Source organism: Urocitellus parryii, chromosome 13 (assembly GCF_045843805.1).
Source record: "Urocitellus parryii isolate mUroPar1 chromosome 13, mUroPar1.hap1, whole genome shotgun sequence".
Taxonomy (NCBI): domain Eukaryota; kingdom Metazoa; phylum Chordata; class Mammalia; order Rodentia; family Sciuridae; genus Urocitellus; species Urocitellus parryii.
The window spans coordinates 48,125,760-48,141,086 of record NC_135543.1 but is presented as its reverse complement, the minus strand read 5'-3'; the positions used below and the strand labels follow the sequence as shown (position 1 = coordinate 48,141,086).

The 15,327-nt window shown below is 32.2% G+C and overlaps 1 protein-coding gene across 1 annotated transcript in view; it reads left to right on the top strand.

The window, feature by feature from the left end:
* Mib1 (MIB E3 ubiquitin protein ligase 1) overlaps nucleotides 1-9,004 on the top strand; it is a 138,030-nt gene extending 129,026 nt beyond the window's left edge. Inside the window, exon 21 of the mRNA XM_026388089.2 lies at nucleotides 2,751-9,004. Within this exon, the coding sequence (XP_026243874.1) occupies nucleotides 2,751-2,891 (141 nt within the window). The 3' untranslated portion in view covers nucleotides 2,892-9,004. The remainder of the gene's footprint in view (nucleotides 1-2,750) is intronic.
* Nucleotides 9,005-15,327: the final 6,323 nt, after the last annotated feature.

Below are 15,327 nucleotides of genomic sequence, written 5' to 3'. Positions count from 1 at the left end.
GTATCCAGGTACCACTCAGTTAATCCCATTAGGAATTAATTCACTGATTAGGTTAATTAATTCACTGAATTAATTAATTCGATGAAAAAGTTATAACCCAATCATTTCTCCTCTAAACCTTCTTGCATTGTCTTCACACATGAGCTTTTGGAGGACACCACATCTAAACCATAATGCTTACCGTTTGACCCAACAGCTTTTTCTGATTCAAAGGTTTGAGCAGCAAAAATGTTCTTTCTGTGATTTAGCATTACATCAGTATAACCATGCAGTTATAACTCAGTGAGTTCACTTTCTGAATTTATAAGAAAGTAACGTAGTCATAGATAGTAACCCAAGATAATGAATCACCACTGGTAACTAGTTTAGAATTGACTATAATGTATTTATTAGGCATTTAAACACCCATATGAAAAGATGAAAACTTTGATTGCATTCATTTTCTTTTTTTAAATCCCATACTTAGCAATTGTTATATAGTAAGTAAGTAAGTAAAGATAAATAGGGTTTTAAAGGTTCTTAAGTAGATCGAAACATATCTGACTCATTCTGATACAAAATAAAACATTTTAAAGAATTCTGAAGCTTCTAACATCTCCGTTTTTTTCTCATTTCACTTAAAGTTGATCTTTTTCTTCTATGAAAAGCATTTTATCTTAGTATGCATTTAAATTTTGTGGATTTTTGTTTGTTTTATTTTGCAGTGCTAGGGATTGAGACTATGATCTAACATACGATAGGCAAGTTCTCTACCACTGAGCTACATCCCTAGCCTTTTACATTGAACAATGAAACTTTTTTTTCCTTTTACTAATTTATACATTTTATTGGAATAAAAGGTGAAAGATTTATGTTGTCTGAAGAGAAACCAGAGTATTATATGCACTGATGAGACTTAACTGAATTCTCTTATGGATCCTAAAAGAATAAATTCAGCTCTACTCTTTTTAGTGGTGCTGGGGATGAAACCAGGCATTGCACATTGCTAAGTAAGCGCTCTTCCATTGAGCTATAGCCCCAGCCTTCAGTAGTACTTACATCCAAAGTTTAGCACCCCAAAACAAGTTTATTCTTTCTTAAAAATCCACATGATCATATTTTATCACCTTAGTATTTAAGTAGTTTTAATCAAACTAATTTTCTGAGAAATGTTGGGATTTCTTGGAGGAACACCTATTAAGGTTAATTAGGAAAACCAAAGAAAACATCTGAGTAACTCTCTTCACTTAAATATCTCATCTTTCTATTACCACCTTGTCTCTTTAACAGACAAAAACTAATTTCAGTTGTAATTAAGAAAGTATTCATATTAGCTAGGCATGGTGGCACATGCCTATAACTCCAGCAACTTGGAAAGCTGAGGCAGGAGGATCCCAAGTTTGAGGCTAGCTTCAGCAATTTAGTGAAATCCTCTCTCAGAATAAAAATATAAAAAGGACTTGGGATGTCTGATAACATAGCTCAGTAATCAGGTACTCCTGAGTTTAATCCCAGTACCAAAAAGAAAAAGGATATTAATATTAAAGCAATAGCACAGGCTACATAGATATATTTACTTTTAGAAATAAGAGGAGTTATTAATTTTTTAGAATTCTAGAAAATTTAATTAAAATAAAACTTTTAACGATGCGAAAAAGGTGGTTTGGCTTTTTCAAAATCCAAAAGGATGTGATTTTTCTCTAGCTTTGCTTTTAGATGTGACAGTTTGCCTTGGAGGAGCGTGGTAAACAATTTAAACCACAAGTCTTTTTTTCTTTTTTTTTTAAACATTAATCTCTGGTATTGTCAAAGTTGGTAACTACATTGCCGTATAAGCTTCAAACCTATATGTCTTTTTTTTTTTAATAGTTATTTTTTGTTGTAGTTGGGCACAATACCTTTATTTTAATGTGGTGCTGAGGATAGAACTCAGGGCCTCACACGTGGTAGGTGAGTGCTCTACTGCAGAGCCACAACCCCAGCCCCTTATATGTCTTTTAATCTAGACATTTTTGCTTATGTATTTTTTTTCTGTTATTAGGGAAAAGATATAATTCAGAATGAAGTGTAGTATTAAGGTAAAGTTTGTTATAAGATTAAATATGTTTTTGTGTATAAATATGACTTCCTAGAATATTTTCACATAAGTATACCTAACAAACTAAATTCTTCAAGTATGAAGTTTATTAATATGTAGCTAAGGGTAATTATTTTTAACTGAAGGAATTTGCATTGCTAGTAGAACAGTATAGCACATTTTAAGAGTAAGAGCTCTGGGGCTATGTAATCTGAATTTACATTCTGGCATACTGCTTGCCTTGAGGAAGATTTGAACCCCATTAAGCTTTAGTTTCCTTGTTTTTTTTTTTTTTTTGTTTGTTTTTTTTAAAACACAGGAGTGATGATAGTACTGAGATTGTATGGTATCTAGCCTCATTCTGGCAAGTGTTCATCTCTACACTGCTCCCACTCTCCAATACACCTGATATGTGGTAGTGTTTTCGTGCAAGAGCAGCTGAGTAGGACTGTTTTCATCCATTTCCTTTGTATTTTGTTTTATATTTAGTATTTACTTTATGTAGTACTTTGTATATTATCTCAATAGAACAACCAGTATTTATATTTTATAGGGATAACATTTTAAATTTTTAAAAAGCAACAATTATTTGAAACAACAACAAAAAAATTAATGACATAATGGAGTTGTCACATAGTACATTTTAAAATACAAAATGTCTCAGCATTTATTACTTTATTATCTCACATTACAGACAATGTGCCCTGTGTGTTTGGATCGTCTGAAGAATATGATTTTCCTCTGTGGCCACGGAACATGCCAGCTCTGTGGAGACCGAATGAGTGAATGTCCAATTTGTCGCAAGGCTATTGAACGAAGGATTCTTTTGTACTGACTAAGAAACAGAGTGTTTTGTTAGCTAAAGTATGTGGTCATGGGATCTTTGTAAGCTTTTAAGCTGGTTGGAAGTTCTAATGAATTAATTTTTAATATCATAGTTTCTTTACTAGAGTACAATTTGACTATCAATGTACTAGAAGAACAAAACTCTTCAGTTTTGATATCATGATTTTTGTTTATTTTTGTTTTCTTCTTTTAAACTGGAAACATTAAATCCATGGTAATTCATAGGTAATTTCCTTTTAAGTTCTAAGGGGGAAATCCTTTAAGGATCTCCTTTTATTTTTCTTTTTATTGCATTTTCTCTTTATAAATTTGTTAAACTCAAAAAATGTATTTCCATGTACATTTGTATCTTTCAGTTTATTATGATTTTATACAATGAAATGGCATGGGTACTCTGAGATGTAATGCATCAAGTGAAAACAACAAGTCAAATTATTATGTCACATGTTAAATGATAAAATTTAACTACAAATTCCACATGATTAAGGGACTATTGAAGAGAATATTCTGTTTTTAAGATAATGAGAAGTTATCCAAATGTTTGTTTCTGAAATATTAGTATCATTGGAAGCATAGATTAAGAGAATATTGACTCTGCATTTACCTAGTTTTCTAAATTTAAAAGGAAAACTGAATCAGATTATAGTTTTAAACAATCATAGTGAAGAACTGAAGAGGGGGGCAATAAAAAAGTACCTATTAACTGACCATTAACAGTTGCATTTCTAATATAAATTTATGCAGTCAGCCATTTAAAAATACCTGTGAAAAGTGTACTTCAGTTTTCCCTGTGATTACTTATCTGGGCTTTATCTAAACAGTGCAATGATATAGCCCCATTTGGGCCTCTGAGGTTCTATTCAGCTTGAATTCCTTGTCCAAAGGCAGCAATTTTTTCCTCTCTGTATCTATTAATTCTGACAGTATTACTGATTTTACCTTCATCAAAGGCCTTACCTTACTTCCATTATTCTCTCTCAAATAGTAACTCCTTCTATAATGAAAACAGTTTCTTTATATCTACAGATGAAGATATTATTTAAACTGCCAACAATATCCAAGATACAGTAAATAACTTAATAACTGATACTTGTTTAGAAAGAGTACCCAGACATTTATAGAAATATGTCTGATTGCCTGTATAATATTGGGGCGGGGGGTGCACACTTGACTCTAGAGCTTCTAATTGTTTTCTCTCCTTTGAATGAATGATCTTTTGTATCTAGGGTAAATATATACACAAATGTTTTGGGGTTCCTTGCTGCTAGATTATTTAAAAAAATCAGCTGTTTACAATAATACCTACTATGTACTGTGTATAAGCATACTTATAAATAGTGGATTTTTTTTTGTAGTTTTTTTCGCCCTTTAAATCTGGCTAGCTTTTCTTATTTCTGTTTTTCTTCTGTAACACCTGAATGTGAAAATATGAAGTGTCTAGCCCTCATAGCACTGTTACTGGCTGTTTAATTATTAGCTGGCTGCTTGTGTAGTCTTAGCAATCCCATATCTGTGTTTAGCTGAGTAATCTTTATTATTTTGAATAGTAAAGTTTTTATAAATTTCAAATTTGAAACTTTATGTTGACTATTCAGTTATCTAGAAAGGGGCCACTGAGACTATTTTTAAAGTATATTTTGAGCTTCGTTTTTTAAAAAGATGATGTTCACATAGGGAGACAGACTTATTGCAAATTTGAAAAAAGCAGTAGTAGGGATTTTTCTTTTCTTCCAATCCATAGTACCCATATTTCCACTAGGTCAGCAGGTAAGAAGGGAGCACCTGGCTGACTCTTGTAATTTGGCCAATCTGAGAACTGTGGAAAGGCTTAGTTGTTTTTCATTGAAGACTCTTTTGTCTTCTGAAGCTGCAGTGCTAAAATTTATATCCCTAAAAGGCAATATCATCTTCCAAGCTAATTTAATTATTTCCATCATATGAGAAATTGTTTTCTATTATAGAAGTTATAAAGTGACTATAAACTTCAGTGCTAAATACTTGCAGACTTTATCAGTATCACTTTGAAGTTTGTTTAATAAATAGAAAATGTTTTTCTTCATGTTTTCAAGCACCTAAAATTTAATGTTTTTTGAGTTTGTGAGAGAGAATAAGATTAAGAATTTAATCATTTAAGTGACTTTTCTCCAACTCACTGAAACTGCTACCTCTTATATGTCTTTTAGCAGTACTTTGCCAATTAGATGTTTCCTTCTCATTATGTAAACCTTTTTTATCCCGTGTTTAAAAGAACTGTTTTCCTAGAATCATTTAAAAAAAACCATGCATTTATTTTAAAACTGTATTTATTGAGCTTCAGGGGCTAGATACACAACGTTGGGAAAAAAAAAAGGGAGGGGTCAGCCTCTTAGCACTCTCAGAATTTATTGTGTGGCAGTTGTATATTTGAAGTCCTATCTGTAGAGGAAAGAAAGAAATCCAAAGGCACTGATAGCATTGCTTCCTAATGTTTTAGAAAACTTGTCAGTGAGTAATATTTGGATTCCCTTTCTATGCCCCCTCACCCTCCCACATTTTCTTCTTTATTCTTCTAAGACTGTCAGCTCTGTTACTCCAGACACACACAACTTACCAGATGGTGCTATCCTAATTGTATGTATTCACATCATTTAACATTTTTACTTATACTGTATACATATTTAATTTTGTCAGGAGCAAGATGTTCAAGAAAAGATAATTTTGTATTAGTGAAGGAACTTTATTAGACAAGTGTTTAGCTGGACAAATTATGCTTGAAATATTTTTAATTTTAAATATTGCGAATTAACCAGTTAGTTATTTGAAGCATAAAATTAATTGATAGATAATATTGCAAATAACTTTGTCATATTTTTTAATGGCTTTAGCCATTAAGAGCATGCTAGCATATTGAAATGTTTGTTGCTTAAGATTTGTCCAGTTCAAATTTCAAAGCTTGCTGGATCATTTTTAATGCACTAGAAACATCCTGCCTGGTTATGTGTTGCTTAATTGCTGTTCTTTGTTTGTTCTGAATTCTGGACCCTTTTTGGACTAGGAATTAATTAAACTTAAAAAAAACGAAGAGAACAAAAATGAGTCAGGGCATTGGGGTTGCAAAATGTGGGAAACAGAAAAGTCAATGTTTGTAGAAGAAAAAAAGAGGATCATGTAGATTTCATCAAAGCATTAGTGAAGAGAATATGCTTAATTGAAGAACAAAACGGGTCTCTTAACCAATCATTTAGTTTAGTTTAATCGACAATTGTTTTGTAAATTATAGACTTTAACAGCTTGCTTTTTTTAATTCAAAAGGAAAAGCACTTATCCTCTCAGTGTCTAAAAGTGTTTTATAGTAATAATTTGTATAAAAATTGAATTTTGGAATAGATTTTTTTGCATTTTTTTATTGTGGTAAAAAACATAAAATTTGCCATCTTAACTATTTCTAAGTGTACAGTTCAGTACTGTTAAATACATTCACATTGTTGTGAAACAGATCTCTAGAATTTTATCTTTGTAAAACTGAAATGTTTTACCCAGTAAACAACTCCTCTTTTCTTTCACTCCACTGTGGAATGGAATTTTGACCACGTATAAATTCAACACCTGATTTATTTAGTAGTTAGTGTTTGCACACTCTGAAGTCATGGTAAACGTCAAGTCTCTAAAATTTGGGACAATAGCATTTCTCTCCCTCTGCCCCAATTGTTATTAATAATAATTGGGTAGGTTTTAAATGCTTGTTTATTGAAAGAGTCTGTTGTTTCATTTTGAGTCAAAGGGGAGAAACATACGTTAAGTATCACAGCTAGGTAAACTTGGAATTTGTAGCAAATTGGGGGGAGGTAATAGACTTTCACAAATTATGTGTGCCTTGTTGAAAATGTCCATTGTCTTTAAATTTACCATCAAAGTTTCAGAATATGTTTTTCTCTCAAAAACGTAACCTAATTTTACTTGCTTGAATATTATGATAGGAATGCTTACTGATATTACTTGATAATATATATCCTTGGAACTTTAACACACACATATATATCAATGGCAGTATTAATGATTCCACTTGTACTTTAAAACATTAAATTTGAGGAAACTTTAATGTCTTGTGTATAGTGCTTTACTACAGTGAGGGGGGAAATTCTTTAGATTGAGCTTCAATGTACTGATAAATGGTTAGTAGTGGGTTAAACTGTAGTATAAATGTAAACTAGATGGTGGAGCTGATGCATTAAAATTGTAAGTTGCATTTTCTACCTCCTTTTCTGTCAGAGTATTACTTTTTCCATCATTTTTTCTTATGTGTGGTAAAGAGGAAATGAGAACCTGAGATTAAAATTGAGATTTTTATTTTGTTGGGAACTTAAGTGGTAGGTACAGGAGAAGTGACTTGTCACATTAATTTGGTGCCTGAATCCATAACTATAAGATAATTGGTGTGTACAAAATGTCTTAAGATAATATTGCTGAATATTTTAATTTTCCTGTATAGTCTCTTGATTTGTTTCATAAACATGACTTCTTTCCTCCAAAAAAAAGATCTTATAATTTTTATAAAATAAATAAGTGTGCCATTTTGTTTGAGATATAATTTCAGGAAGCTATTGAAAGTTCTGACTCAGGGCTTTTTAACAGTTTAAGCAATTGTTAGTTTTTTGGAAACTCCATCTACATAATTCTTCAGTGCCTTGAAAGAATTATTAACTTGGCAACACTATTAAACTTTATAGAAGATGGTCTCTAATACACGTGTGACATTATATACACGTTTAAAAGTCATACTACTTAATCTTGTGTCATAGCGATACTGCACATGTGCTGGGTTTGCATAATTCTTTAAAGGAAGTTTTCTAGATTTGCACTTGATATTTGTTTTTTTTTAATATACTGATAATTTATGGCCATGACACTGTTACCAGAAAAATGTTTCTATGTTGTCATTATGCAAAGTGATCTACAAGTAATTTCTGGGAAGAGAGTGAGAGAGAAAGCTTACAGTTTGCTGTTTAGTATTAATGGAGGATAAGTTTGGGAAACACAGATTGTGTTCCCCTCAAACAAAACAAAACAAAAAAAATGATACCATTTAAAAATATTTTTTAAGGAAATTATGAATTGCATGTCATTCTTCATTATAGTCTTAGAGACTAAATCCACAAAATTGTTTTTCTATGTTCAGTATGCTTGTGTCTTTCTAAATGCATTCTAATCAGTGATAGAAAACGGTTTTAGTAGTGTTTTGCTCTGTATTCATTATTTAGCTTTCAATATTGGATTAGGTTAAAAATCTTATTTGTGGATGTAGTTATGTATGGCAAAGGATTCTTGCTTACTATCTTTTGTTAAAAAATGCTAATAATAAGAGCTAAGCTTTTAAAAACAAATGCAGACATTTACCATGAATAAAACCTGTGGTGTAATATCATATAATGCTTTTCTCTGATTTTTTAAAACTATTCTTTATAGTAATATACATGAATTTTTATTTTTAAGGCATTTGAAAACAAATCCCAATACATCAAAAAAATCTATTATTGTTGGAAAGGAAATTACCATATCTTTGAGAGACAAGGACATTCATCTCCAACTCAATATAAGAAGTAAGCATCCACATCTAGAAGGCTCCCATTGCAATTGTTTACATTTCAGGTACCTCTATCTAAGGGCCAAAGAAGCTTTCATACTTTAACACCTCCACACTCTTTCAGGATAAAAGTGTGTTGTGAAAATAGTCTGAATAGGATAAACTTCATAAAAAGTAAATCAGTCAGGAAGACTCAGCTTTTCTTTTTAAAAAACCATCTTACTCCTCTTCACAACTCAGATGTAGATTTCATTTTCAAGGTAGACATTTTAGAGCAATGATTTCTTTGACTTTTATAGTGTTTTGTGACTGTATAAGTCATTGAATGGTTTAGGGGGTTATTTTTGCAAGTTAATATAAGCACTTATTTGTAGGTTGAGAGGTTGTCTAGTTCTAGTTCAAAAGATGTCCATTTCAGATGTTTAAGAGAAAAACCATCTAAACAAAATATTTTGTTTATTTGAAAAAAACATCTGTATTTCACCTTTAAAATTGTGAATTTATTTTGGATAACCTTTAAGTGTATTTTTTGTTTATTCTGTTGCTGTATAATTAGATATTTCATGCTGATATGTCTTTTAAATTGAAACTGTATAATAGCTTTTTGAAATAAAGAAATTTTAGAAAATCTGCTTTATATTTATCATTGACAATTATTCATCCTTCACAGAGGTTAAAATTACTTGATAGTTGTATAGTATGGTATTTTCCAAACTTAATGTTTAAATAATGTATTGTGGAGCAAGAATAAGTAGGAATTTATAATAAGGAATAAATGGATTAAAATAGAATACCCAAATTGATCTCTCAGGTAAATTTCTGAAGAATGGTCATTTGGCTAACAGTTTCTCCCTTTATTTAAAAAAAAAAAACTAGTTGATAAAATTCATTTTTCTTTTATTAAAGACAAAAATTATAGGCATAATATAAAAATACAAGACTAGATCTGTAACACAGATCATCAGTTGCTGAGTGGATGACATGCCAAGGGGACCATTAGGCAATGCTGTTTCTGTTTGATGCTCTAGTCAGATGTAACGAATTGATACTTTAGATACCCCTTCATGCTAGGTTCTTCATTCATGGCTATGACAGCTTTCTCAAAGAGTTTTCAAAACAATATAAATTATTTTTATTTTTTATATATTTTAGAGTATGGCCCTCCTTTCCTTGCTCTCGTCTTTCTTTCCACAAAACACTAATTAATCATGAGTACAACGTTGACAAACATTTGTAACTAACCCTAATTTGATAAAGAGAAACAACAAGAGTCTTTGCCTGTTTACAGACAAATTTGAAAGGTTCTAAGGAGGGCCTCACATACTTGAACAGAACTCACCATCAATCAACTGGATCTAATTGGCATCTACAAAATAATTCATCCAGTGACATCAAAATACACACAACTCTCAAGTTCACATAGAACCTTCACCACAAATTTTAGTGAATTTTAAAAGATTAGAAATCATAATATTCTCACAGACTACAATGGAATTAAATTAGAAATCAACAACAGAAGGAAAGGACAGCTGGAAAACCCCCAAGTACTTGGAGAAGTTTTACAATACTTGGGCCAAAGAAAAGAGAAATTTTAAAATACTTTAAGTTAAATGAATATACAAACTATCAAAATTTGTGGGAGGTGCCCGTAATGCCAGCTGTTTGGGAAGCTGAAGCAGGAGGACTGCAGGTTGGAGGCTAGCCACTGCAACTTAGTAAGATCCTGTCTTAAAAAATAAACAGGTCTGGGATGTAGCTCAGCGCAACAGCTCCCCTGGGTTCTATCCCCAGTATCACCAAAAAAAAAACAAAAACAAAAACAAAAAAAACCCCTAAAAGCTAAATTGCAGGATGCGCAAAAATTCAGCCCCTTGGAGACAAATTTGTAACATTAATTATTTTACATCTTTTCTAAAATAAACAATCTGAACTTCCACTTCAAAAAGAACAAACTTCAGTCCAAGTAGTCAGAAGAAAAGAAAGAAAATCAGAGCAGAAATCAATAAAATTGAAAACAGGAAATACAGAAAATCAAAGAGCTGAAAGCTTGTTCTTTGAAAAAAAATCAAAATTTTAAACTTCTAGCTAGCTTAACTAAGAAAAACAGGCATAAATTACTGAAATCAGAAGTGAAACATGCTCGTTATAGGTTATATAATGATTATATAGAAAGGACAAAAAAATTATAGGCATAATATAAAAATACAGGACTGGATCTGTAACAGAGATTCCATCCCTACATATTAGACAACTTAGATGAAATGGACCAATTTTTTGAAAGATGCGTTACACACAAGGAGAAATAGATAATCTGAATATCAAAGAAATTGAATCCATAATAACTGTGTGTGTGTGTGTGTGTGTGTGTGTGTGTGACACAGAGAGACTGGAGATTTAACCAAAGAAGACTTTGTTAGGCAGGTTACGTAGGTGCTCTATCTACCATTGAGCTTTATGTCTAGCCCAATGATGAATCTTATAAAACAGAAAGCAGCAGGACCAGATGAGTTTATTGTTGAATTCTATGAAACATTGAAGGAAGAAATTATACCAATTATCTACAATCTGTCTTCCAGAAAATAGAAGCAGAAGGAATACTTCATGAGTTGTTCTATGAAGCCAGTATCTCCCTAAACCAGATAAAGACCTTACAAGAGTGGAAAATTATAAGTCAATGCCTCTCATGAGTATAAATGTAAAACTTCTCAATGATATTGGCTAAACCAGCAATGTATAAACAGGTATATATAAAACCCACAACCAAGAAATTCATTTAAGGCATGCCAGACTGGATCAACATTTGAAAGTTAATGTGTTTCATCACAATAAGAGGCTGAAGAAGAAAAAAATATGACCATATTCATAGAATAAGAAAAAAAACCTTTGACAAAATCCCCCGTCATAAATTCTCACCAAACTAGAAATAGAGGGGAACCTCTTCAATTTGATAATTCACAAAAACCCTATGTAGTTAACATTATACTTGCTTTTTCCCTAAGATTGGGAATAAGGTAAGAATGTCGTCTTTCACCATTCTTATTCAGCATTGCACTAAAGTCCTAGCAATGTGATAAGAAAAGGAAATAAAAGGTATACATATTGGGAAGGAAGAAATAAAATTATCTTTTTCTACATGGGTTTCTATGTAGAAAATCTTGAAGAATCAAAAAAAGGGGGGGGGGGTCCTAAAACTAATAGTAAGTTTGCAAGATGCAAGGTTAATAAACAAAAGTCAACTGCTGTACTATATACCAGAAGTGAAAGATTTTGAAATTAAAGACAATAACATTTATGCTAGCACCAAAAAAATTCTAAAACCCTAGGGTATAAATCTAACAAGATGTAGAGGATCTAGAAGAGGAAAACTATAAAACTGATGGGAAAAAAAAAAAGATTTTATGTTACTAGGTAAGAAGACTCAGTATTGTAAAATGTCAGTTTTCCCCAACTTGGTCTATGAATTCTTGCAATCTTAACAAAATTCCCAGCAAATTGTTTTGTAGAGATTGACAAACTGATACAAAAGTTTATATGGAAAAGGAAAGATCTCATAATCTCATAATAGTCAACACAATGCCAAAGAACAAAGTTGGAGGACTGACACTACCTGACTTAAGGACTTCAAATATAAAGCAGTCGAAACAGTTTGATATTGATTAAAGTATGGACAATTCAGTGGAATAAAATAGCCCAAAACCAGAGCTACACAAATAGAATAAACAGGTCTTTGATAAAGGAATGAAGGCATTGAAATGAAGGAAGAACAGTCTTTGAGAAATGGTGCTAGAACAACGGGATATTCAAATGAAAAAAACAAAACCAATACAGGCCTTATACTTTCCAAAACAAGTCAAAATGGATCATAGATTTAAAAGTGAAATTATAAGCTATAAAACTTCTTGAAGATAACAGAGGAGAACAGCTAGGAGAATTTGGGTCTGGTAATGTGTTTTTTAGATAAAATACTGAAAGCATGATCCAGGAAAGAAAAGACTAATAAGGTAGACTTCATTAAAACTAAAAGTTCTGTTTGTGAAAGACATCATTAAGAAAGTGAAAAGGTAAGCGACAGACTTGGAGAAGATGTTTGCAAAACATACTTGCTGAAGAACTTGTATCCAAAATAAACAAAGAAAACAACCCAATTTACAAACGAGCAAAAGATCTGGACTCATTACTAGAAAAGATATGAATATGACAAACATGAAAAGATGCTCAGCATCATATATAATTAGAGATTGCTATTTAAAACAACATTGAGGTGGTACCATTCATTAGAATGGCTAAAATTAAACAACAACAATAACAACAACAAAAACCCTGACAATACCACATGGTGAAAAGGAAGTAGAGCAACAGGAACTCTTAATTTGTTGTTAATGGAGTACAAAATGGTGCTGCCATTTTGGGAAATAAAAATTTGACAGTTTCTTATAAAAGTAATTATTATCATATGATCCAGGAATTATTTGCCCAAATAAGTTGAAAACTTATGTCCACACATAGAACCAGCACATGAATGTTTAAAGCAGTTTTATTTATAATTGCTAAAACCTGAAAGTAACATGATCCTCAATAGGTGAATGGGTTAGACCAGACTGTGGTAAATCTACATAATGGAACATGATTGGAAATAAAAAGAAGTGAGCTATCAGGTCATAAAAAGACACGGAAGAACACTAAATATATATTGTTAAAGACACCAGGCTAAAAGGTTATAAACTGTATGATTCTGACTAACGAAATACTGGAAAAGGCTTAACAGTGAAAAAAGACCAGTGGTTGCCAAAAATTCGGGTAGAAAGAGGAAGAGATAAATAGAGCTCAGGATTTTTAGGACTGTGGAACTATTTTGAATGATATACCATGATAGTGGACACATCATGTTATGCATTTGTTAAAACCCATAGAACTGTACAGCATAGAATGAACCCTCATTCCAACTGTGAACTTCAATTAATGATAGTGTATTAATATTTTTCTCATCAGTTGTTACACATGTACCATACTAATGCAAGATGTTAATAACAAGAAAAGCTGCATGTGGGAAAGGTGAGAACTCTACTATCTACTCAATATTTTAGTAAAATTAATAGTGTTCTTAAAAAAAAGTCAAGAGTAGTTTGGAGAGTGCTTGCCTTTCTTTTCAATAACTTTTATGTGGATCAAGCATCTTTTCTATGCCTTGGCAAGTTTTGTTATTTATTAATTGATGATAATGGAGATTGAACCTATAACCTTGTGCATGCTACGTGAGCTCTCTAACACTGAGCCACTGAGCTATGCTTCATCCTCATAATTCCTTTCTCAGTTTGATATAGTTCCAACATTTCATCTTCATGTTTTCAATGTCATAAAGTATCTCCTCGAGCCATGTGAGGTGGTGCACACCTGTAAGCCCAGTATTTGGGAGGCTGAGGCAGGAGGATCAGAAGTTCAAGGCCAGCCTCTGCCTTTAACAAGGCCCTAAGCAACTCAGAGAGACCCTGTCTCAAAAAGGGTTCAGTATGGGCTCATTGGTAAAGCATCTGTGGGCTTAATATATATAAATACACACACACACACACACACACACACACACACACAATTTATTTATTTATGCAATTACTTATGTTCCTTTTTTTGGGATTGAACTCAGGAGCACTCAATCACTAGGCCACATCCCAGCCCTATGTTGTTGTATTTTATTTAGAGACAGGATCTCACTGGGTTCTTAGCACCTTGCAGTTGCTGAGGCTGGCTTGGTACTGGCTATCCTCCTGCCTCAGCCTCCCTACTTACTGGGATTACAGGCATTCGCCACCGTGCCCAGCACTTATGTTCCTTTAATGTGACATTTCTTTCCTGCATCACTTTTGTTAGGTTATCTTCCTCTTTTTTTGTCACACTACTTTTCTGCCATGCTAGGGATTGAACTTAGGGGCCTTATGCATGCTAGACCCTCTCTACCACTGAGCCATGTCCTTAGCCCCCTACTTTGCTTATTTCTGTTGGTAAGTTCACCTTACTGAGTTCTGGCTAAGTATCTGTAGTCTCTTTACTGGTGGCAGTGTCTGAGTTCCCAGGGTCAACTATTTCTTCTATAATTCTATATTTTATCCAGTTTTTACTTCCAGCATTATCAGTTTTTGTTGCTTTGGTGCATTTTTATGTTAGATGGCCAAACTCTCTTTCAATTACCCATTTTCATAAAACATCAGTTGAGTTTATAATGGGGAGTCAAGGAAGCAACACAACGGCATGTCTGTGTGTGAGCTGAATAACAGAACAGAATTTCTGTGGCCAGTCACTGATAGATTTGAAAGAAATGATCTGGATGGTTACTGATTATGACTAAGTTATTTATTTGATGACCTGTGTTCAAGAGAGATAGCTGCAAAGTTTGAAATTTATACATTACTTATAGCTAATATAGTAGCAGAAATTTGAACCATGTAGTGATGTTACTATGCTTATGAAACTGAAACATATTTATTGTCCAGTTGGACAGTCTTTTACTTGGAATACCTAGTTGATTCCCATTTTGGATTTATATCTATAAACTTATACTTTGTTTCCACTTTGTCTATCTGTATAATATTCCTTTTTTTTAAACTTCTTTTGGATTGGTCCAATGTTTTGAATCTCATTTTTCCCTTCAGTTAACTTGGTATTCATTATTTAGTATTTTATTTATATAATGATCACCATAATTATTATAATATGTATTTCTGAACTTTTAAAGTCTAATATGAATTATGACTTCATTTTCTTGAAGTACCTATAAACTTAAAATTCTATTTTCTTAATTTTTTGTTACTATCACAAAATACCTGAGGCAGACTGCTTTTGAAGGAAAAAGGGCTATTTTGGTTTACAGTTTGGA